A 25,564-nucleotide genomic window follows, 5' to 3' on the forward strand; every position below is an offset into this window, starting at 1 on the left:
TTTAGCTCATTCATCTCGCCTTAGGGATCATTTCCATAACTAATTTAATACCCCGATTCCCGCCATTCTATGAATTTCATTTTCCCTTGTATCTCCTACATTATTCAGCCTACTCAAACTGTTCAAATTTTTTAATACTCAGAATACTTCACAGATTCAAGCCATTTAAACATTCAACATCATTTCACCATTCAACGTCCGTCCCTTCATCTTTTTCACCGTTTTTTTTTCGCCTTCACACGCAATTTTTTTCAGGAATTGCACATTTTCTTGTTTAAAATTAAAGTTCACAATCATGAACTTACAGTCTGCATATAATAGCATCATGGGATAGCATCGGAGTGTGAATGGTTGATCGTCCCTGTGTGCTCTACAAATGGCTGGCAACCAGTTCAGGGTGTCCCCCAACTACTGCCTGGAGATGGCTGGGTTAGGCACCAGAAAACCTGTGACTCTAGTGAGGATAAGCAGCTATAGGAAACAAATGGATGGATGGATGGAGTGATTCTCAAAATCATCAAACTAAAATAACATTTACTTGTACTTTTCCTCCCCGTGTATGTGTCTTGATATAAACTGGCCAACAGTCTGTTGTTTTGTCTTTACTGTATGGACTCTGCAATTGGATTGTGACCAATTCAGCATGTACCCTGCTTCTCACAAAAGTCAACTGGGATACGGTCCAACACTCCTAATGATGACGCTCTAACAAATCAATAAATGAAAGCAAAAAAAAAAAAATACCAAAGTGAATAAAAGTCAATTTAAACTTTATTGATTATTAAAAGTGTTGTGACGTCGCCATTCCTAAATGTGACATCATGGAGGGGGAAGTGTCTAGTGGCGTCGATACAAAATGTCCCAGGTGCTCCTCCACTTGAGCGCTCGCAGTTGACTGGCCGACAACTCTGGGCTACCAAAGGTCAAAGGACTGAAGACACGATAGGACAGGAAAACGCACACCAACAGGACAAATGCACACACCAGTAGCATGTGGCGATGCGTGTCCTTACTGAAAACACAAAGATATCAGCATGGTCACATTCATTTTTGTCTGAGATGGTCAGAAAGTCAGCACCGACAGACTGTCAGTCCGTCTCTGAAGGATGCCTAACAGGACAAGTGACAGGAGCACATAGGTCATTGTTATGGTCAAGATAGACAATCCATCAAACCAATGCTACCATGTTGCCAATGGAATTACAAGACGACTGTTTTGTCTGCTTGTTTGCTGCATTGCTTGCATCCATTTGACGATAAACAGAAATCAGTTTGCAATGGCAGCACAAGGAGTGGCCCACTTCAGTAAATAAACTGCTCTGAGTCAGTTCACTACTTCTCTTTAACAAAAAGAGCATTACTGGAGAGATCATTGTTTGTGCTGCATTTCTGAGTGATGGTTTCATGAACTGAAATGCATAATGTACACAATCTTGCTCAGCGGAATTATTGTGCAGACCTAAAGTAAAAAGTATAACATATAACGCTTGCTGAAAGAGTTAATGGCACCTGGACTATAATGGTTGTTTAACATTTTAAATTGGATAACTGGATTAACAGAAATTAAAAATAATCTGAAGCATGATAATGCCCCCCGGTGGACTAGATTACCATCTATCCATCTTCTACCGCCGTATTCCGGAATTGGGACGCAGGGGCAGCAGCATGAGCAGGGAGCCCCAGACTTCCCTCTCCCCAGCCGCTTCAAGCAGCCCCTCCAAAAGGCTCTCCAGGCATTCCCAGGCCAGCTGAAAGACATAGTCCCTGCAGCATGTCCTGGGTCGTCCCCGGGTCCTCCTCCCCGTGGGAGATGCCCAGAACACCTCACCAGGGAGGCGTCCAGGAGGCATCCTAACCAGATGCCCAAACCACCTCAACTGGCTCCTCTCAGCGCAGAGTTGAGACCCTGACCCTCTCCCAGATGATTGAGCTTCTCACTATATCTATAAGGGAGAGCCCAGACACCCTGCGGAGGAAACTCATTTCGGCTGCTTTTATCCGGGATCTCATTCTTTCGGTCACAACCCACAGCTTGTGACCATAGATGAGGGTAGGAACGTAGATCGACTGGTAAATCGAGAGCTTCGCCTTTCGACTCAGCTCTTTCTTCACCACAACAGACCGGTACAGCATCCGCAACACAGCAGACGCTGCAACGATCTGATATCTCCCACTCCATCCTACCCTCACTCATGAACAAGACCCCAAAATATTTAAACTCCTCGACTTGAGGCAGGACTTCATCCCCAACCCGGAGAGGGCACTCCACTCTTTTCTGACTGAGGCCCATGGTTTGGGGGTGCTGATCACCATCCCAGCCTCTCCACACTCGGCTACAAACCTCCAGTGAGAGTTGGAGGTTACGACGTGAGGAGGCCAACAGCACTACACCTTCCGCAAATAGCAGGGATGAAATGCTGAGACCCCCAAACCGGACCCCCTTAACACTACCTCTGTACCTAGAAATTCTGTCCATAAAAGTAATAAACAGAATCGGTGACAAAGGGCAGCCTTGGCGGAGTCCAACCCTCACTGGAAATGGATTTGACTTACTGCCGGACATGTGGACCATACTCTGACATTGGTCATACAGGAACGGAACTGCCCATATCAGGGCGTCAGGTACGCCATACTCTCGAAGCACCCCGCACAGAGTTCCTAGAGTGATGCGGTCGAACGCCTTCTCCAAGTCCACAAAGCACATGCAGACTGGTTGGGCGAACTCCCATGCACTCTCAAGGATCCAGCAGAGGGTGTAGACCTGGTCCACTGTTCCACGCCCGAGACGAACACAACACTGCTTCTCCTGAATCCGCAGTTCGCCTTCCTGATGGACCCTACTCTCAAAGACCCCTGAATAGACCTTACCGGGGAGGCTGAGGAGTGAGAGCCCTCTGTAGAACACAACCTCCAGTCCTTCTTCTTAAAAAGGTGGACCAACACCCGAGTCTGTCAATCCAGAAATGCTGTCCCCGATGTCCACGTGATGTTGCAGAAGCATGTCAGCCAGGACAGCCCTACAACATGCAGAGCCTTCAGGAACTCCAGGCAGTTATCATCCACCCTTGGGGCCTTGCCACCAAGGAGTTTTTTGATCACCTCTGTGACTTCAGCCCCAGAGATGGGAGAGCTCACCTCGGAGTTTCAAGACTCTGCTTCCTTAGAGGAAGACGTCTCGGTGGAATTGAAGAGGTCTTCAAAGTTTTCTACCCACTGGTTCACGAAGTCCCAAGTTGAGGTCAGCAGCGCCCCATCCCCACTATACACAGTGTTGATGGTGCACTGCTTCACAATTCTGAGACGCTGGATAGTGGACCAAAACTAGACTAGATTACCGTCTGCAGTCTAATCGGATTGCACATGTGAGCACCCCAGCAGGCATGGTTATCTAAATTGTGGGTGCAATCTTTATTTTGACTTTTGGGATTCACGTACAAGATTCGTATGATTCAAGTGGCTACACCATGTTTTAAATTTGGGTGAAGCCAAAACTATACAAAGTATTGGTATTTCTACAAATGTGAAATTATTTTTCAAAGGCATTGGTAATGGATGAGAAAAATCTTTAGCTCTTGTCTTTGCAATGGAAGGGCTTCTGTCAATAAAAATAAAGTAACACAGTCGCAACAGAAGTTGCTTTTAATGTGTTGATTTGATACATTTCGTGATACGTTGAATACTATATGATTCAAGGATGAAATGATTTAAAAATTTTATAATTCCATTCGGTTTGATTCTATCATTGACCGGCCTGTGCTCATTTAATGTCATGTTATGCTGTCCCTCTTTTCAGTCTCGTTAAATTGATGTTACAATTTGATTTGTCAAATCAAAACCAGTCTTTCTTGTTTCGAATCATTTTTTTGTGACACCGGATTGTGTTTCACAACAATACTTATTATATAACAAATGACATGATTATATTTGTGTGTATGTGTAGTGTGGCAAAAGTAGTGACATTTGTGATAAAACTATCTTTATATGGACTGGAAGTGTGCTGTGTGTGTGTGTGTGTGTGTGTGTACCTGAGCAAGTGTGTATACACATGCTCCAACAGGGCAGCACTGAGCAGGTGCAAGAAGACGAGCGCGGGAAGGTAGTGGTACAGGAACAGACGCTTGTCCATCAAAACGAAAGGAACGAAGTTCAACGACCAGCCACCAACGCACAACACGCCCAGGGAAACGAAACGCTCCCATGCAGCTATATATGCACATGCGTGCACACACACATACACACACAATACGTTTTTCAGGTGGTTGTTTGCTGGTTTGTGTGTATGTATGTGTGTGTGTGTGTGTGTGTGTGTGTGTGTGTGTGTATATATATATATATATATATATATATATATATATATATATATATATATATACACACACACACACACACACACACACACACACACACACACACACACACACACACACACACACACACACACACAAGCACACACCGTATTTTCCACGTTATAAGTCGCACTGGATTATAAGGCGCACCCTCAATTAATGACATATTTTAAAACTTTTTCAATCACAATATAGAAATACTCAAAGTAATAACAATAATAACTCAAATAATATTTTTTAACTCTCAATAGCATAATAACTCAATGTCAATATGACCAACCTTGTTAAACTGTAAACACACAAAAGAAACAGGTAAAGCTTACTTTATCAGTTCATTCCCCATCTACGAATCCCAATCTCAATATTGATCCATATATAAGGCAAACCTGATTAAAAGGCGCACCATCGGCTTTTTAAAAAAATTAAGGCTTTTAGGTGCGCCTTATAGTGCAGAAAATACGGGTACACAGATACATACCCTCAGGTAAGTCTTTGATGCCCCGCCTCCTCCTAAGCAGGTAAATGACTGCCATGACAATGTAGGCCAGCAAGCTGATATTGGCCACACCCCATGATACTGGGTTACCAATCAGATGTATCTGAGCCTGATAAAACAAACACATAAATGCTTTGATTGATCAATCAATTAATCACACTTTGATAACTTCTCAAACACACACTTTACTGTCGTAAATATATTCATATTGTATATATATACATATATATATATATATATATATATATATATATATATATATATACATATATATATACACACACACACACACACACACACACACACACACAGTGGACCCCCGTGTTACAACATCCCTGACTTATTATTTTCATGTTGCAATGTGAAATACTGAGTTTTTTCATCCCCTCTTTATGACATTTTCCCGGTTTTGCAACTCTCATAACCCTAGGGGCTTGGCTGTAATTGTGATGTTTCGTCTCAATCTGCAGGCGTTTTTAGGTAATTACACATATTTTCAGTTGCCGTCCCTGCAACGCGTCACAACAATTCTGCTATTGGTAGCGTTTCCTCAAGGGGATGGTGGTCTGCTATTGGTCGGCCTCACTTGTTTCAAAACGGTGGAACGGTAAAGCTTTGTTCGATTGTGAGTGGTTACGAAACTATATTTATAGTGCATTTTACTGCTTAGTTCAAAGTTGAAAGGGTTAGCCATGGGTCCCAAGATTGCTAGTGATGTTAAAGAGAGAAGTAAGAAGATGATTTTTATGGAAACAATAATGGAGATAATCCTCAATAGGGAATATGGGCATAACAAGCGGCACTCAAAGGTAAATAAATCCTTTCTATATTTTTTACTTATGTTTTCTGATTGTATACACGTATATTGTACATACGTAGCATTTACTATACTATGTTGGTACCATTTTTTAATATATGTGTACAATTTTGATGTTTTTATCTGGGGTTCTAAATACATTAGCTCTTTAACATAAGTTTGAATTGCCCACCATACAGCAAATTTGCCTTACGACCCCAACTTGAACATGTATGTTTCTCACATTGGTGGAGGGGTGGAGCCAGTAGGCGATGTTTGTTTCCATGGTTATCCACTCCAAAGGGGCAGAGCTATATTTGTGCTCATTGTCTTCCTGTTTCGCAGTCAGCATCCTCCACTGGTGATGACATCGTAGCATGACAACACCACCTTTGACAATGACATTTTGTTGCGGCCCACCTGAACCTCCAGAAACTTTGACCACAATGAAATCTTTCTGTTCACATCAATATGTGTGGGGGAGTGAAGCTCCGCCTGCCTGGCCTCCTGCTCCTCACCTGCAAACACATGAGCACATGCACTCCAGCTACTGTAGGCTGTCAGGGAGTTTAACTGTCATATGCAAAGTAACACAACACAAATGAAATGAAATTCTTATTCTGTTGACTTCCCCGAGCAGACTTACATTCCACACATTAGAGCAAATAATGAAGTAGGCAATAAAAAAATAAAAAAAACTACGTACATTTTTTTATGCGTTTTAAGTAGTGTACGGCGTGCAAGAAGATCTGTATGGGGAACCGCAAATTTGCCAAATATAGTACCATCTGGTTAGGACCGACTATCAAACAGTAAATCAAATAAGTTTGCCACCCGCTAGCCTTCATTTCTTTTCTTTTTCTTCACCTCACAAAATAAGTGAGCATTTTGATGCTACTTTGCGCATCCGTGGGCCAGCTAGGTTTTCCCCATGGCATTGTTTGTTGATGAAAGCACACTAAAACATAGTCTTTATAATAATAACACTTTTTAGAAGACAGTACAATCATAAAGTTGCAATATCTGAAATTGAATCAAAATGCGGTAAGGTAAATAGAAGAGGCAAACATAAAAAAGAATGGGAGCAAATGTCATGAGGACGATATATATTCATATTGTGTTGCATCGTGTTGTGTTGCTTGCAAACAAGACGTAAAAGTGGGTGTCTAAGGCTACTTTGATTTAAAGACTCATTTTGACATGAAGCACGCACAAAACGTAGCCGTCTTGAAGACCTATAAATCAATGGATGCTCATTTTCCTACTAAAAAAGAACCATAAAGTTGCGCAACAGCTGTAGAAATGATGTTTGCCATTTCATCGCAGAGCACAATGTACCTCCAACAGTGGCCAATCACTTAACATTGCACTTCCAAATGATAAACCTGCAAAGGTATGTACTGTATATAAGAGTAAATTGTATTCTTTCTGTTACACTTTGAAAAATTAAAGCACAAGCATTATTGATTAATACTTTAGTTTTTTTGTTTTAGTATTTAGAATGTTAAAATATGTATTTACAATTATTGTGCAGTATTTTATTTTATTTTTTTGTAAAAGTGAAAGTAAATATGAAAATTACTGGATTTTATTTAATGTTTTTTTTTAATAATATCATAAAAATGTTTGGAAAAGTAGCAATTTTAAACAATATTAAAATTGTTAAAATTGTTAATATTAAAATTTAAAAATATTGTAAGGATTATTTTATTTTAGCAAGTACATTGTGTATAGTCCACAAAAATCCCAGATTTTGATTCTAACAATGTTTTATTTATACGACATATTTTATGGCAGAATCAAAGTCTATAGAAATGTGTAATGAATATACAGTATACAGGTATTTACTATATATATATATATATATATATATATATATATATATATATATATATATATATATATATATATATATATATATATATATATATATATACATATATATATATATATATATTATATATATACATATATACACATACTGTGCATACATAGATATAGGCTTATTCTCAAGAACAAATGAAAGATATTTCATAGATGGATGGATGGATGGATGATGGATGGATGGATGGATAGATAGATAGAGAGAGAGAAAGAGAGAGAGATAAAGGCTTATTCTCAAGAACAAATGAAAAAGATTTCTTGACTTCTATTTTGAATAATTAGCTGGTTTTGTGACAGCCTTCTTGTGTTTCTTAAAGTGTGATTTGTATTTAAGCGTACAATCTTGTTTAAGCTTGCCTGCTTTTGGTGGACTTCAAAACATTTTGTGGACTAATCATTTTATATTCCCTTTTATCTTTAAGTTTTGGCAGTATCACATATAGTGATAAGTTTTCATTTCTGATGCGGGTTTATTGATCTTTAAATGCTAGGTGTAAAATGCATGGACTGCAGTTTGACAGTTTCAGCTTCCCAGATAACAGCGACAACTACTTTAAAAGCAATACAAATCATAATGATAATAATGTGTGAGAATTGACTAGGCTTACTGGTTCCATATCGGTGCTCCTCCACCGTCCATGTCACTCCGCTGGTATGACCTTTGAGTTTCTCTGCAACCACCTCCATCTGACCCGATGCCCAGTCTGGAAGAGACAAGCCACTCAACTAAAACACACACCCATGGTCTTCGGTGATTGAGGAGAAAATGACGGTACTGTGCGTGAGGCGAGATCTTCCTACTTTGAGGGCTGCTGACGTATTGACGTGAACCAAGCGAACCTCTGACAAGATCGTTTTCCACACCTCGGAATCATCCTCGCGGTTCAAAATGTCCTGAAACAAATGCGTCATCATCAGCATCTTCATCTCTATAACACCATCAATTTCATTGTCAATATTGACAAAATTATACACATCACACATTTTCATTACCTCTGTAACTCTCATCTTAACACTTATTTTTGCACTCTGTCAATCAGTTCAACCACACATAGTATGACAATTGCCCCTTGCTCCATGACACCCTCTCTCAGTTGCTCACTCACTCACTTACCTGCAAGCCACATACCCACACCAATATACTGTATAACGGACAAAGATAACTACAAGACAATATGATGAAACTGTAAAGGTGAGAACTATTCTAGCTAATCTATCTGTTTTTACATTGTCGCCAAACTGTCGGTGTGTCCTGTATACCAGTGGTCTTTTTATCACCACGGACCGCTCAATGCTTGAGATTTTTACATAAAGTCAATCATAAAACTGAATTACAAAAGCTATTGTTTTCCAGGGAAATAGCTGGCACAAACAAAATTTGAATAAGCTAAACGCATAAAGGGCAGCTCTATATAACATGATGAAGATAAGAACTAATATTAGCTAGCATGTTACCCACAGTCACAAGTTCTTGGATCTACAAACTAATTTTGGCCATATTATCACACATCAACATTTTTACAAAGAAAGAACAACTTACAGTCGTGGGCCAGATTTCAGAGAGACAAAACAACGTGTGTGTCAACAACTGACTGTTCTCAAAACACGGTCTGGGGGGGGTATAACCACACCATCCTTCTCTCTGCAAAACGTAATATCAACAGCAGCCAGAGGTGGCATCAAAAAGCAAAGCTCAAGCCAAACAAAGCACAAATGAATGAATTGTTAAACTAAATCAGTTCTCAAACATTATTTTGCGTATGTCTGGTACCAGTTGCTCTACGGACCGGTGCCGGACTGCAGACCAGTGGTTGGGGATCACTGCTGTACAAGGTAACATAGATTAATACCAGAATTTGACCCTAAAATTAAGGATGCATCCTGTACACTGGTACATCCTAGATTTGGGGTTAATACGGTAACTTTAATGTGCCCCCACTCAGTTGAAATACTGTATCGTATTCTGATTAATATTGCACTGCTATTACACTGCCCATTGGTGATGACTGAAATTGACATCAAATTACCCTTGGGAGACCAAAACCAGAAAAGAAGGTGAATTGTGATATTCGCAATACAAGTCCATTAAGTTGACGAGGTGACCCACCACTCTCCAAAGGTTCTGCATGGGCATGGACACGTTAAAGTCGATGTAGCCTGACACTTCCTGAGCATGGGGACTGACAGGGGCTGCAACATCATGACTGTTGAAACAATAAAACACAAACTTGAGCCCCATGTTCATAGGCATCCCCAAATGCTTCGTCAAATAAGGACTTATCACCTATTGAGGAATCGTGATGTCATCCCATGAAGAAGCTGCACTATGTCACCGTGATGCACCGCGCGAGGAGGACGGCCCACGGCGAGGTCTGCCCTGACGCACAAGTGATACACACGTGACGGACGCTTTGACCATGCTTGCCTACGCCAGGCACCACCTACCTTTCGGCACTCTTGATGATCCACCAGTTGTTGACATCTTTGAAAGGGTAACAGGTCACCTGCTGTTGATGAGAGCTTCCGCGACCATTCTCATACCTGCGCATGCACGCGGGCACACACCACATACAAAAGCACACACCCACAGTTAGTGAGTTACCACTTGAATCGCAAGTGATCACTGTGAGATGGCAGCAGGACACCTGATTGGATAGTTAGCTTTGTGTGAATGCAGCCAGCATGGGACTGGCTGGGAGGTAGAGCTTCTCAAAGTCACTTGACTGCCATAAGCGACCTCCAGAGGCTGACCTTGCGTGATCCGAGACAAACCGCCCTGAATGATGCAGACAAACAATCAATCTTTGTTCTGTGTTTTTCAGTTGATGTATGTCTGTATGTGTATGCATGTGAATACTTGTGTGCGTGAGTGTACTGTATATACAGTATGTACTCATTGTAATGAGTGTGTCTCCATGTCAATGACATTCAAAATCAATAAAAACGCACAGGGCAGTTCTTTGTTTACAGTGATCCAGTGTGCTAACTAGTGGTCGCTAAGCTAATGCTTGCTGAAAACTGCTCATGGTATGCTTTTTGTCTGATGGAATCATGCGAAGTTATTGTAAATTGATCATTACCTTTCTAATCGCTATTTTATCAACCATTCCATAGTATCATTAAAACTAAATAAATAGCATGTGTGTGCATGGGTGAGTACCTTAAGGCTGGCTTGGAAGGCGGGGCTCATCAACTGGTCGTGTGGTCCAGTGTGGTGTAAAAGAGTGAGGTGCAGATAGAAGCAGAGGACGTAGAGCACGACAGGAAGCACCAGCAGACACATACCACGACATACACACTCAACAAACACGCTCATCTAACACAGACAAACACACCCATATTATAGTGCATATTATAGTGCTTTGGGGGAAGATTTGTGTGCGTGTGTGTGCGCATGTGTATGTGCACTCACGCCGCTCACACGCGTGTCACCAATCAACTTCCAGCAGTGAACACAGGCCACACCTACTAGCAGCAGGTAGGAGAAGATACCAATATACTTGACCCTGAAAATATAAACCCGCACGTAGGTCAGCTTACTGTACGTGCAAGTGATTGTGTCTGCATGTGCCTGTGAGAGTTTCTGACCCGATGGTGGCAGCACAGGATGTTCCAGAGAGGAGGAGCCAACTGTATCTGACAGGCCAGCTGTGACGTAAAAGGTTAAGGGGTCACAACATGTTCTCCTTGCAATATCACAGGACAGAGGGTCTGAACTCACCTGGTGGTGGCGTGATAGAAGTGCAAGTAAGACAAAAAGGACAAAAGGATGAAGAAGATCAGGATGCACTCCAGCAACATCAGTCGCGACTGTACAATCAGAGCGTTGTCTGCAAACAACAACAGGAATACCTCAATTGACTAAATGCATGCTTATGTGAGTAAGACATGCGGTTACCTAGCAACAGCAACAGCGCTGCTCCCAACGCCGACATGTGACCGAAGCCCAACTCCAGAGTCACACAATATGCCAGAGGAACACACAATGCTCCACACATGGCTGGGAGGATACGTAGACTAAACACGCTCACACCGCATGGGTACTCTGTCACACAAACACACAAGGTTACAATATTTAATTGACCCATAACAGATTATCAAATGAATTGACAATTATTTTTAATATTCAATTAATCAATTAGATACTTTTGATTCAATTCGTACAAATGCGTAGAATTTCATTTTCTCAACATTTAATGATATTTGGTTTCTGTACTCCTCCATGAAAGAGGGCTGCTGATACTTTGTGTAGAATTAACATAAAACATAAAACATGATATTGTCCAGTACTTCGGATGGATTCAACACTTTTGTATTGTTTCTGAAATGTTGCAGACCAAATCAGTTATTGCATCTTAATTTATATTTGAGCAATTCCTCCACTGTCAATTTGAAACATTTGCATGTTTTTTTTTTTTTTGGGGGGGGGGGCTCTGATACATGAGTTAATCAACAAAATAATCAAATATTAAAATAATTGTAAGTTGCAGCCCAACAATCAATGAATGCAAAATACACACACCTGCTCCTATTCGGTTCCATGTAAAGTTTCCATCAAATTCTCCCAAGTAGGCTACAAAATGAGCACACACACAACATTAGTGACGCAATATACAAACACGGTAAATGGGTCATCATCATAACCAACCTCCCAAAGCCAGGATCATGTGACCAAGTGGGGGTCCACTGTCATCAATGAAGAAAATCCTCTTCATGTACAGAGACACAAACTGGCCATAATACACCTCGTCAAACCTAAAAGCACATATACACAAGCACGCACACACACATAAAGACACTGAATGTATATTAAATATTAAATTGTGAAATGTGCTGAATGTGTGCTAGTTACACGACAGCATTGGGATGCGTGATACGGTGCACCCTCGTCCAAAAGGCGATCAGCGAGACCAGGAGCAGAAGCAGGTCCACGCGAGCGGTCAGCACCAAAGGGAACGGCTGCACCATCATCAACACTTCACCAGTTGGTTGCTGACATATTAAACGTACAAAAAGAAAAACAACATTATCCTGCAGTACACTCAATGACATACAGCAGAGTCTTCGGGTGCAAGTGATCTGACAGATGACTAGATATTACACTCACTGTATTACATAGGATAAATGCAATAATCATTGTTAGGCAGATTTTTCACTTTAACTTGCTAGTGAAAACTTCATGTAGAAGCATTGAGGTGCACTGTAACATTGGATTAGTGCTAAATGATTTATTGCTTATTTGACCGAGATTGCTAACCACTAGGGTGATATTGTGTCATCAAAAACCTTCAGTACTTAGACACGATGGTGGATTTCCAAACGCAACAGTATGCTTATGTAGGGGCCATGTTGGCAGTGCCAATGTTCCCATCAAAACAATTCTTTGAAAATAAGTCAGAACTTTCCCATTTCTAATTTAATTTTTTTTAAGGTTTACATTCTAGTCAGTGTAAAAACCTGTGTTATTGATTTTATGGGGACAAAACAACATTCAACATTGTAGGAACGCAACAAAAGAAGCTGTGATACGAACCATTTAACATGATGGAAAATGTAAATTTGTTATTCAATCTACTTTAAACATGGAAAACCTGTAACAATTGATACTCAGTACTTGGACTGCCCCATGCTAGAGCAAAACAGCTAAGCTTAGATCTGTAAATAGTACTTCACTTACATTCACACTGAAGCACGTAAGGCACAATTCCAAATTTTTCGTGAGGTCGCACACATTTCCAAATTAAGGTGACCTGTGTGTGAACGCTCAAAACTGTACCGCGTGAGCATTGATGACACTGTGATGTCACACACAATGGGTGTGTTTAACATTATCGTTTACAGATGTTTAAATGGCTGTCATACCAGAGCCAGAATATTTTCAATCTGTTACATTTAGGGGGTAAAATTAGGAGGTGAAGAGTGAGGTTTATGGCCATGGCATTTAGTGCGATAACAGCAATGTCCCGCGCGAGAGAGAGACAAAATACATCTCAATCTCCCTCCAATAAATTAACCCCGCCTCGCCCACTATTATTGTTTTACTTTTTCCAACCTACTTGTCCCTTTTGAGCGCAGAATTGTGATATTTGTCGCTTTTTTGTTATGTGTGAAAGATTTTAAGCCCAAGCGCAAACTCCCCTAACCCTAACCCAATTCGAATTTCGGGCCGGGTCGGGCCCAAAATGTCATTCATTACGTTCAGGTCAAGTCAGGTCGGGCTCCTATCTTGCTGACTTTAAATAAATATGTGTTTCTAAAAATGTATACTAAAACGATGTGTGGAATGTGTATACTAAACTAAGGATTACTTGTTATCAAATTAATAATTTGGATAAAACAGAGAAGGCGCTGCAAGGTAATTGCTATTTAACTACTATACGAGCCGCAGAGCTGGAGCTTATCTTAATCTTAATAGAGCTTTTCCCATTTATTTGATTTGCATTATTCTATTTAAAGCCTAGTGGGCTGCAGTATTTCTCCGTGTAATTAAGCAAGTGCACACCAATGATGGACAGGCTTAAAGATTTTCCCGTCAACTCTTAAAAAAATCCATTAATGATGGAAAATTGTCGGTTAATGTAACCTCTGCAGACACAGAAATATAAAAGATGTAAATGTTTATATAGTCTTGTTAAACTTAGATTTCGTTACAAAAGGCTTTAATTTGTTATCATAAATCACCTCCTCCCGAGTCCTCACAAATAAAATAGGAAATTTCGGGTTTGGGCCTGCAAATCAAGTTAATTGGTCGGGCTCGGGCCGGGTCGGGCTTTAATACCGCGGGCCTGGGTCGGGTTGGGCTGAATTTTTTAGTCCCGATCTTACCTCCAATGTGTGAGTTGGATGAATGTGACCTGACAGAAGTTGCATGACAAAATATCAGCTATGGATCTGATTCAGGACTACATACCCAAATGGCCTGAAATGCATTTGAAAGAAATCGGATCTGTGTTGCTCACACTGTCATTAAAATATCAGATAAAGGTCTTATAGGGGCAAAAAACATCGTAATTGGATAATATGCCTGATCAGACGCAGCCCTCAAAGCGCTTTAAATTGGACACCTCATTCAGCTACTGATGATGTCACATGAGGAGCAACTCAGGGTTCAGTATCTTGCTTAAAGATCATTTATCATGGCTGTAGATGAAATACAGCATCTCTGGGTTGCAGGACGACCCCTCTATCGCTTAGCCACACAGTTGTTGCCTGAGTACATGCAATGAAATTTCCAGTTAACACAGTGGCAATGAGTTTAAAAAGGTATTACGTTTTTCCTGCGGATAATAGCTAAATAAGCATTTATTTAAACAATTTCTGCAAACTTTAAGGTTTACATGGACACTTTTGTATTACAACATAAAATGTCAATAGCCATCTATTTATTTGACAGCCACGTTTGTTTGTTTTTTACTGACTCACGAATGGGCATTTTATAATGTATATATTGTGCTCACCTTATGCAGCACGATGTGAACTTTCCGGTTCGTTATTATTATTATTATTATTTTTGTTTGATTTCTTAATGTTATCCACACATAAAAAGCCAAAGACGTCTTTGCCCCTACTAGATTAACATAGTCGAAGACTCGCAACTAAAAAGGATGGAGCATCTCGCAAGGTAACAAATGTACTTTTGAGTAAAGAAAATTTAAGTACACTTCCGTTCAGTGTTCTGTACAAATGCTTTAAAACTAATGGGTTAATGGATGAGCAGACTTTTTAATGGGGCCAATATTAAAAAAAAAAAAAAAAAAATCGGGATATTGTTTTTGTCGTATTCTGGAGTCCGAGTCTGATCCCCTTTACGGGTACTGTTTATGATTATACTAGTGCCACCTCGTTATGATTTTATTTTTGCTCTAGTCCGTGAGTAGTTTTCAAAGTGTGTACTTTTACTTAATAAGAATTATGTGATACTCTACCCAACAATAAATGTACACAAGTATCTACGCCTCTGGTTAACGCGGTAGTATTGGCCTCGCTCGTACGTGAACATCGCTTGCGGCTGACACTGGTTGTCCATGCTAAAGCTAATACTAACGATAACGTTGAGGTAAGTGCTCACAGTATGCTCAACGGTGTGCAAGTCAAGCCAGACGTGTAGAGCGGCTCGTGCTGGCCACCCAGCAGCAGCAGCCGCAGCCAAGCCGCTGGCCGGTGGGATTCGGTTTGATTTGTTGGCGTCTCCTCCTCCGCTAATTCGACATTATCCTTGTGAGCGACGTATCTTGAACGATTGCTTATGCCTGGCCCATTGGCTCGCTCCTCCGCTAGCAAACCCTTGCTGGCGGTTGCTATGGGATTATGGGACACCAGCCCCTTGCGACCAACGAATTAACGATGATCAGCATTAACAAATTATCAACATTTTATTTATTTCAACGTAACGAACATTGCCTTTGAACCTCACACACGCTCGCGTAAATTATAACATCTCTCTTATTTGTAGATTAACTTTTTGACTATTTTTTAAAATAATTAAACATCTATCAGCTAGAAATTGTGTCACCGTCAGAGGCGGAGCTAGAGGGGATGCCTGGGGTATCACTGGACCCCCCTAAAATCTGATCGGACCCCCCCAAGTGCCACCCTAGATTATTGACATATCACGGCAGTTGCAATTTTTAATCAGTGAAGCCTATTGACTGCTAAGTCCCTCCTGTAAAGTAAGTGCCGCTATGTACCACAAAGCGTTGCAACCACATTCATTAGGTCACATAGGTGTCGAACTCCAGTCCTCGAGGGCCGGTATCCTGCATGTTTTCCGGTTTTCTTTCCCCAACACACCTGATTCAAATGATTAGCTCATTAGCAAGCTCTGCAGGAGCTTCAAACTGATCCCAATCATTTGAATCAGGTGTTTTTGAGGGAAAAGGTTTGAAAACATGTAGGATATCGGCCCTCGAGGCCCGGAGTTCGGCACCTGTGCATTAGGAGAAGAAAAAGAATCGCCACTGAAGAAGAAGACAAAGATTTGAATCTGTTATCGATGGTAACGTTGTTTTGAATTCTTTTTCTTATCGTTTCTGGAGACTGGACATCAACAAAGTGACGAAGGATGCCCTTCATGAGCAGTGAAATCCTCGTCGTAAAGTAAGTTCTATTTCGCCCCTCCAGACCGCCAGAGGCGGTGCTAAAAGCACGGAATAAGCCTTCGCGCAAGCGCAAGACGAGAATGCATACCAACAAAAACGTCATGTATATGACACCGGGGACATATAAAAGGCATAGTCACCCGGCAGTCTGTCCCTCAGAACCTTCTCGCGCGTTGGTTTGCATGCCATACGAGTACCGCGTTTTTGCGGTTTCCTTCTTATTTCCTAATTATTTCCTTTCGTCGCTTGTAGCCCGTTGACTGTGTCAGTCGGGGCTGCGGTTTACTGTCCGCCCTCCGGTGGCTGCGACAATAGTGTTGGTTTTATCCTTGTCTGGTTGGCGCAACGTTTGCTGGAACTTGCTGCGCGGGGTGAGTTGCGTTGTTTTATGAGTTTTCGGTGTTCTTTTGGTGAATTTCGAAGCCGTTTCCTTATTGTTGATACTTAGAGCGCTAACACTTGGTGGCGGGTGACTTTCATGGTGTTCACGGCCTGACGTGTGCGTGCTCGCCATAAAGTCGTGCTTTGTCTTTGCCTGTCTGTTAAGTTTGTGTGCCTAGTTACCCGCCTGCAACTGCATCAGTTAACCGTCTTTACCCCTTTTCAGCCTGAGCCGTGTCGCTTGCGTTTCGCACGCGAACTTGGCTAGTGGCTATTGCCCGGCTCCCGCTGTACCGGCTGCGTTACGCACCCGTTGTGGTTTTTGCGCCGTGTTCCTCTCGCCGATCGCCGGCGTCTCGCCTACGCTCTCGGCCAGTGTCTCCGGCTCGCAGCGGTTGCGTTCCGCACCAGCTCTTGCCTTGTCGTAATTTCTCGGTCTTATGGAGGGCCCTGTGCTGTGCTCCAGTTGTGGCTGTCGCGTTGTGCTGGCGGACTCACGGGATGGACGCTGTTTGCGTTGCCGTGACTCGGCGCACGCTGACACAGAGGTGAGTGTGGCCGAGGATGAGGTGACCGGTCCGTTAGAGTCCAACGAGACTAAGTCCGTGGCTCCTCCTATCGCGCTGGCAGTATCCTTGCCGCCTGTTCGTAGACGTGGCGTGAAACGCCGCTCTGCCAATGTAGCTCCACCTGCTCCCTCTAAGCGTGATCACGCTACAGGTCAGCAATGGGCCTCTGGATTAGAGGAGGAGGTTGCATATTTGCGTTCTCAATTGGAAGGGATGTCGGCACTGTTGCAGGAGCGCCTCCAGCCGAGTGCCCTAGCTTCCGGTGAGCCGTCTTCTTTCCATGGCGCTGTTGCACCGGACTTTTACAAGGATGTTGATGCCATTTCTATCTCTGCTTCAGACTCATTCTTCCGTGGGTCTGAGTTAGATTCTAGGGACTCTACTGTTGGTTCCCCTCCTTCTGATAGAGGTTCGTCCCTCACTGTATTGGGTGATGCAGACTCGCTTGTGTCCCTTTTGTGCGCTGCCTTGCGGGAGCTACAGGTGGACATTCCTTGTCCCCAGTCTCCCCGAACTAATCCCTTTTTCCGACGTGGCCGCCCTTCTGTTGCCTTCGTTGTTCCGCAGTGTGTCCATTATTTAGAACTTTTGCTGTCCTGTTGGGCCGATACGAGTGCATTTGCCCGCCTTACTTCTGAGGGTCGGACGCTGGCAGCTTTGCAGGATGCTGCTAACGCTGGGTTAGATCGCATGCCTGCTGTGGAGGAGGATGTCGCTTCCTTGCTCTTGTCGCCAGATGAGCTCGCTCGTAGAACGCGGCGTTGTCCTAACGTACAATGTCGCATGGTGGATGACCTGATTACAAGGGCCTACAATGCATGTGCGCGCTCTGCTCGCATTGGCAACTCTGTTTCGCACCTGTTGTTCGCTGCCATGTCGGTGGCGAGGAAGGGTGATACGGAGTCGGTTGTGTCGTTTGGCGAGGCATGTCTGCATGCATTTGCCCTTATGACAAGAGACCACGGGCGAGCGATGTCCTACTTGGTGCGTTCGCGCCGCCTTTTGTGGTTGTCTCAGTCCTCTTTGACTGAGTCCTCCAAGCGTACTCTGAGGGACTTTCCTGTTGTCCCTGGGACATTTTTCGGTTCTGGTGCGGTGGAGACACTAGAACGATCATTAAGGGTCCGGGAAGCCCGTGTGCAGCTCTCGGATCGTGATAGAGCTTCAGCCGTTTCTGGGCCTCTTCGTTTTCCCGCCTCTGGGCCTCATTTCCGGGTTCCGTCTCGTAGCCAAATGTATGGGGGCGCCAGCTCTCTACCTCTTACCAGACGGTATGCTGCTGCGGACGCTCGCTCTTCGGCTTGTGTGCCTGCTGCGGGTGGCGTTCGTCCCACTGGTGGTTTTCGCTCTGGCCTCCGGCTGCCTGACGGTAGACCACGGACAGTTGCCCCTCCGCCTCGCCCCCCCAAGGCCCCGCAACTCCGTGGGTCGCGGGACTGAGGTGTTGGGGCTGGCCGTCGGGTATTTTTCCCCTCAGCAGCTCAGGCTGTGGGCTGCTCTGGGGTCAGACCCCTGGGTGCTTTCCACCCTGTCCCAGGGGTACAGGTTGCAGTTCCGGCGCCGGCCCCCCATACAAAGTCGGGTCAGGGAGACTTATATCGCCGACCCGGCGAAGGCCTTGGCCCTCGATCAGGAACTTACTACTCTTCTGGTCAAGGGGGCCATCGAGCCTGTTTTCCATCCAAGCCTCAGCAGGGGTTTTTATTCCCCTTACTTCCTGATTCCAAAGAAGACAGGTGGTTTTCGTCCGATTTTGGACTTGAGAGGGCTCAATCGTTACCTCAAGAGGTTACCATTTCGCATGCTAACGACCTCCGAAGTATTGCGGTCAGTCAGTCTTGGCGAATGGTTCACGTCAGTCGATCTGACAGACGCTTACTTTCATATCCCCATCGCGCCTCATCACAGACGTTTTCTGCGCTTTGCTTACAGGGGCGCCCACTGGCAGTTCCGGGTGCTTTCGTTCGGCCTCTCACTCTCACCAAGAGTGTTCACTCGCTTCGTGAAGGCGGCCCTTGCTCCTCTGCAGGCAAAGGGCATGAAAGTTCTCCCGTACCTGGACGACTGGCTGATCTGCGCGCAGTCTCGTGCACAGGTAATCAGGGATACTACCGTGCTGCTTCGTCACGTGTCTCGGTTGGGGATCAGGGTGAACCTGTCAGTCTACTCTGGTTCCTTCACAACAAACCACCTTTCTTGGAGTGTCACTGGACTCCGTGACCATGCTGGCCCGTCCTTCAATTCAGAGAGTGGACGACGTTGTGCGTGTACTGGAGGGTTTTCGCCTAAACAGGCACATCCCTTTCGGACAATTTTTACGTCTACTGGGCAAGTTGACGTCTCTCACTGCGGTGGTTCCTCTGGGGCTCCTACACCTTCGTCCCCTACAGATGTGGTTGAACGGCTTCCGCTTGGATGCCAAGAGACATCGGCACCGATGCCTAATGGTGTCACGTCGCTGTCTTCTCGCATTGGCCCCATGGCGCCGGCGTGCTTTTTTGGCCACGGGCGTGAGGCTGGGAGTGGTGCCGTCTCGCCGGGAAGTGGTTTGCACAGATGCCAGTCTCTCCGGCTGGGGTGCCATTTGGCAACACAGGTTCGCTCAGGGACATTGGTCGTCGGCGGATGCCGCAGAGCACATCAATGTCCTGGAACTTCGTGCGGTGCATCTGGCACTCATCCACTTCCTGCCGTTCCTTCGGGATCGGCACGTCCTGTTGCGGTCAGACAATACCTCGACAGTTTTCCACATCAATCATCAGGGCGGTACCAGATCCATCAGGCTGCTGCTGGTCGCACGCGACCTTCAATGGGCGGCCGCCCACCTAGCCAGTCTGCGGGCAGCCTATCTGCCGGGGGTCCTGAATCAGGTTGCAGACTCGTTGTCTCGCGGAGTTCCAGCGCCGGGAGAGTGGCGTCTGCATCCGGAGATTGTGCTGGCTATATGGGATCGGTTCGGTCAGGCGGAGGTCGACCTCTTTGCCACGCAAGAGTCGACTCACTGTCGCCTTTGGTTCTCCCTGATGGAGGTCAACAGCCCACTGGGGCAGGATGCCCTGGCGCATCCTTGGCCGTTTTGCCTCCTGTACGCCTTCCCTCCCCTTCCCTTGTTGTGGATGGTTCTCCGAAGGGTCCTTCAGGAGGGCCACACCCTGTTGCTGCTGGCCCCCTTTTGGCCGGCACGGACGTGGTTCCCTCTCCTCCACAGCCTGTGCTTTGCCGACCCTTGGCATCTTCCAGCCCAATTGGATCTGTTGTCCCAGCGAGAGGGGCAGGTTTGGCATCCCCACCCTCATCGTCTTTGCCTGTGTGTGTGGCCTCTGAGGGGCCCGAACCGTTGCTGAGCTGCTGCTCTGATTCGGTCAGGCGCACTATTGTCAACGCCAGGGCGCCTTCCACGCGGTTGTTGTATAACAACAGATGGAAGTTATTTGTGTCGTGGTGCACGAAGCTTGCCACGGACCCAGTGACTTGCCCTGTTCCTGTTGTCTTGGAATTTCTGCAGTCTCTCTTGGATAAGGGTCGCTCACCTTCCACGTTGAAGGTTTATGTGGCTGCTATTGCGGCCCGTCACTCGTCGGTTGATGGCGATTCGTTAGGACGCCACCCGCTTGTTTCTTCATTCATGAAAGGGGCCCGCCGTATCCGACCCTACAGCACGCCTACCTGGGACCTGCACGTGGTGCTTGACTCCTTGTGCCGGCCTCCTTATGAACCCCTGGGTGGGGTGCCTCTCAAGTGGGTCTCTCTAAAGACTGCATTTTTGCTTGCAATTGTCTCAGCCAAACGAGTTGGGGAATTGCATGCCCTGTCTGTCAGCCCTTCCTGCATCAGGTGGCACCCTGATGGAGGCGCAGTCACTCTGTGGCCGAATGCCACTTTCGTTCCGAAGGTGCGATCATCTTCCTACGTCAACAAGCCTCTGCTCATCAATCGTTTTGTACCCCCGCCTGGGGATGATGGGGTCTCCGCCGGTCTCTTATGCCCTGTAAGGGCACTGCGTTGTTATGTGGAGACTACGGCATCGCTTCGTAAGTCGTCTCAGCTTTTCGTTTCGTACGGGGGTCCTTCCTTAGGCTCCCAGCTCTCCAAGCAGCGTTTGTCTCACTGGATCGTAGACGTTATCACGCATGCTTACGGGGAATTGGAACTCCCCTTGCCTTCGGGAATCCGCGCCCATTCTACTAGGAGTGTCGCAACTTCTTGGGCTGTGCTGAAAGGGGTTCCCTTGGAGGATGTTTGTGCTGCTGCTTCCTGGTCATCACCGGGCACTTTTGCCAGATTCTACTGTATGGATATTACAGTTCCCCACTCTCTGTCTGTGGTCCTGGGATCCTCAGGGGCGTCTGTGAGGTTGAGTTGAGTACCTCCTCGTGACTTAGCTGTTATTCGTCATTCCGTGCTTTTAGCACCGCCTCTGGCGGTCTGGAGGGGCGAAATAGAACGACAGTTACGTATGTAACAGCGGTTCTATGAGCCCCGGAGGACCGCCAGAGTTACTTGTCACTCGGACTCCCTGTCTCTGCGTTGTTCGCGCGAGTAGGTTCTGAGGGACAGACTGCCGGGTGACTATGCCTTTTATATGTCCCCGGTGTCATATACATGACGTTTTTGTTGGTATGCATTCTCGTCTTGTGCTTGCGCGAAGGCTTATTCCGTGCTTTTAGCACCGCCTCTGGCGGTCCTCCGGGGCTCATAGAACCGCTGTTACATACGTAACTGTCGTTTTACGGTGGTGTCCTAACGAGTCACTATTTAAAATAACTTTTGTACAATTGAGTCGCGATTTATATACGTGTTTCTACAATGATTCTAGAGGTATGAAACTGGAGAATTGACCAGCTAGCTGCTTCATGCTCTATTTGACTTAAATGATACGTAGCTAACGAGACCACGGTAGTTAACTTGCTGTTAACTCGCTGAAATGTCTGAATATTAAACTTACGTCTACAGTGGTTTGTTTGCCCTGACCTTTTTTAAGCTTGAAGTGGGCATTTAACATTGTGTGGTTGTAAGTGATACTTATAACGTTAACAATACTGGGTTATTTTTTCATTGGGTCAGAAAAAGATGAGGCAACCAGAATTCACTTCTGCTAGCAGCTCCCATCCTGGGATGAGTCAGGAGGAGAGAGAATGTGAGTCACACAGCCCATCATCACCAGATCAGAGCATAGAAGCAGTCTTATGCTCACTTCAGTAATTTTAAGTTACAGGGTTCCTATACTAGTATTGAAGTAAATACATATTTTTCAAATGCAATATTTAATAGTGTGTACGTGGAACGGTGTTATTCTAATAAAGATTGAGACGACGCAATGTCAGTATAAAGCAGATATAGTCTTGGCCCAGGAGAAATAGGGAAAGGTCGTCACCTCCAAAAGGAACAGATGGCATCCCCCGACACAACATTCCACCAGGAACATAAGACCAGGTGTGGCCTTCAAGAGAAGATATCAGTCAGGGTTTATGGTGCTCAGACCTACTCCCGCTTCAGAGACTTTTGAAGACACCTTCCCCATGCAAACAGGCCCCCAAGTACGCGCACACTCATGCCCCAAAAGGGTATAAGAACTGAATGTGTAAGGTGAAACTTTGCCATTTTCTGCATCGACCTGTTGCAGGACTGGCCCAAGGCCTCGTGTACTTTCGGCCCGAGGCCTCGTGTACTTTCCCACTCTGTCTGGATTAAATAAATTGTTTCACTGTGTTGTGGTATGGGCGATCTTTCAACGAAAACGAACACGCGAGGAACTAGTTTAAGGCAAGAAGCTTTTCTAGATTCCTTAAGTATAGAAGGTTAGGAATTTGATTTTCTACATTTACAGGTCTATCGGAGTATGGAAAATGGAAACAATTGTTTGGAAATATGTTTATCTCAATACTTTTCTTGGTTATCTTAAAATGATGGTGTTATTTGCATACACTACCTATCCACAATCTCTTGGAAAAAATTTGGTGGCATGATGGCATACAAATTTAGAAAAATGATAACAAATGAAATACACATCTTATTACTCAAATGTCACAAAAAGATGCCTTTCTTTGTTGCTGAGAAATCTTACAATAAGGGTCATAACATTTTAAATGTGGAGGAACCCTAAAGGTTTTTTGTTTTTTTTTAAGTGTTGGTTATTGATATGCGTTGTCTTTTTTAAAAGGTGGTTTTATGTTTATTTTGCATACACTAATGTTTTTTTTTTATTTTTATACAATGTAGTTCCATTAAGGAACTCCCTTATTGTCTTCTGTGTCCCAAAGACAATGGATGACTTTGTAAAACATTTTGCCACTTCTCACCATAACCGAAGGAGGGGGGTGGTGTTGGTGCATTTTCACCATTATTGTAAAAATTAATTTGTTGAAAAAATGTTACCAAGTTGTGTTTTACATTTTCTGCATTAATAAACTGCAAATTATATATACATAAATTTCATGACCTGTGTGCTTAGTAGGTACTTTTCAACATCTGACGCACCGATTGCAGTTGATAAATCGAGAAACAAATTCATTGTTATAGTCTGTGAAATAGCTTTGGCCACCCCAAGGATAAAAGTTTAGCTCTACCACTGGTCATTGCCGTGACTTTATAGTTCTCGGACACTTTGTATTTCCCCTTTATATTTTATTTTTATGTGTACCATGCAATGTCTGGCAACCACTTCAGAGTGTGTCTCCCGCCTACTGCCCGAAGACAGCTGGGATATGTACCAGGATGCCAGCGACCTAGTGATGATAAGTGGTTTAACATGATTTTTTTTTGGTTTTGTACCTGCCAAATTTACAATATATGTGACTTTTGTGGTAACTATTGTTCATTGTGCTTTTTTTTTTCAATTAAGCATTTAAAAAGAAGCTGATCTCATTTTTGTGTAGGTACCCACGAACACACTAACATACTGTAATGTACATGCACTAATGCGCACACACCTAATAAGTCATGATCCTTTCCCAATCTGCATATTGTGACTTGCAGTTGGAGAAGTGAGATTTGTATTGAAAAGTATTTGCTCTACATTTTTTGACTGTATATTTTGTATATATTCTAAACGTGGATTAAACTACATCTAATACAAGATAACATACATTCAGTACAAGCATAAATTATATTGTAGAAGACTTGGTGCAAAAACAGTAAGACCCTTCAGGCGTCCCATATGGAAGTGGCACGGTTCCAACAAAGTGTCAATAATTTCTCCATGTGTCTGTACGATTCAGAAAGCCTTGTTAACCCATGACTAGATAAACCAACCCAGGATGGCAGACCGGCGGTCCCGCCAAATTTACTGATGGTTTTGTTCTGTTTGACCTTTCTTGGTGCCGAACGATGATATGTTGGTAGCTTCTCAGCTGGTGCCGATGCAAGATTTCACTTTCAACTTGATAATAACAAGCTCATGTAATTTGGATTCAATTAGATTCCTAAGTTGGAACATTCCAGCGATACAGCATACAATCAAATGTTACAGAGTTCCCAAATTTGTTCCCAAAGTTGTTGGCACTTGATATTGAGTACTGTACTTCAAAAAGACACAGCCACAGTTTAAAGCAGCAGCAAATCTTTTGGAGTCAGGGACTGCCTTTAGAAAGCAAATTTCCCAATCCCCCCCATTGCAAATCTTTGCGGAAACCCAAGCCAAACATTAAGTGCCCTTTTTATTCACCGACCAATTCAATTTGACAACAATTATATTTGTTAAAGATTATTTCAGAAATGCTGAAGTTTAGGGAAAAAATGCAAATTGCATACCTCCTTACAGGTTGCTGCTAATTTAGACAAAAAAAAAAACAAATGAGAGAAGAAATTGCCACTTTAGCCTTGCTATCTTCATCGCCTCGTGAGCAAGGAAATGTTGAACACAAAACGCAATATGACAAATTTTGAAATTTGTCAAAATGTGCTGTGTTCAAATTATAAAAAAAAAACATATAACTGGTTGGATTTCTTTATTGAAGAGTCATGAATACTTTCACAATTTATAATTAATTACGGTA

General features: G+C 43.9%; 2 protein-coding genes across 2 annotated transcripts in view; one reads left to right on the plus strand and one right to left on the minus strand.

Moving 5' to 3' along the window:
• Positions 1-753: 753 nt before the first annotated feature.
• Positions 754-15,795, minus strand: LOC148424120 (protein O-mannosyl-transferase 1-like). The gene is made up of 20 exons (XM_088414554.1): positions 15,591-15,795; positions 12,375-12,514; positions 12,171-12,277; positions 12,045-12,095; positions 11,421-11,567; positions 11,244-11,352; positions 11,111-11,170; positions 10,935-11,028; positions 10,683-10,838; positions 10,168-10,298; positions 9,968-10,063; positions 9,807-9,899; positions 9,630-9,726; positions 8,324-8,416; positions 8,131-8,248; positions 6,059-6,156; positions 5,883-5,996; positions 4,825-4,951; positions 4,026-4,203; positions 754-1,012 (listed from the first exon to the last, which is right to left on the minus strand). Exons 2-20 carry the CDS (start codon positions 12,491-12,493, stop codon positions 838-840), a joined length of 2,163 nt encoding a protein of 720 aa, XP_088270680.1. The 5' UTR covers positions 12,494-12,514; positions 15,591-15,795; the 3' UTR covers positions 754-837.
• Positions 15,576-25,564, plus strand: part of LOC148424121 (uncharacterized) — a 39,196-nt gene continuing 29,207 nt past the window's right edge. The window contains exons 1-2 of the mRNA XM_088414551.1: positions 15,576-16,191; positions 16,558-16,618. The gene's annotated coding sequence lies outside the window, so the exon portion shown is untranslated. The remainder of the gene's footprint in view (positions 16,192-16,557; positions 16,619-25,564) is intronic.

The sequence above is a fragment of the Hippichthys cyanospilos genome, chromosome 5 (assembly GCF_059441005.1).
Source record: "Hippichthys cyanospilos isolate Australia breed blue-spotted pipefish chromosome 5, RoL_Hcya_1.0, whole genome shotgun sequence".
Lineage (NCBI taxonomy): Eukaryota > Metazoa > Chordata > Actinopteri > Syngnathiformes > Syngnathidae > Hippichthys > Hippichthys cyanospilos.

What these genes read in the sequence shown, in the direction of transcription:
- LOC148424120 (XM_088414554.1), bottom strand. Translation starts at nt 12,493, where the DNA reads ATGATGGTGCAGCCGTTCCCTTTGGTGCTGACCGCTCGCGTGGACCTG. An exon ending in GTGACACGCGTGTGAGCGGC is followed by an intron (nt 10,839 to 10,934) that starts GTGAGTGCACAT and finishes TGTCTGTGTTAG; the next exon opens with ATGAGCGTGTTTGTTGAGTG. An exon ending in ACATCACGATTCCTCAATAG is followed by an intron (nt 9,727 to 9,806) that starts GTGATAAGTCCT and finishes TTGTTTCAACAG; the next exon opens with TCATGATGTTGCAGCCCCTG.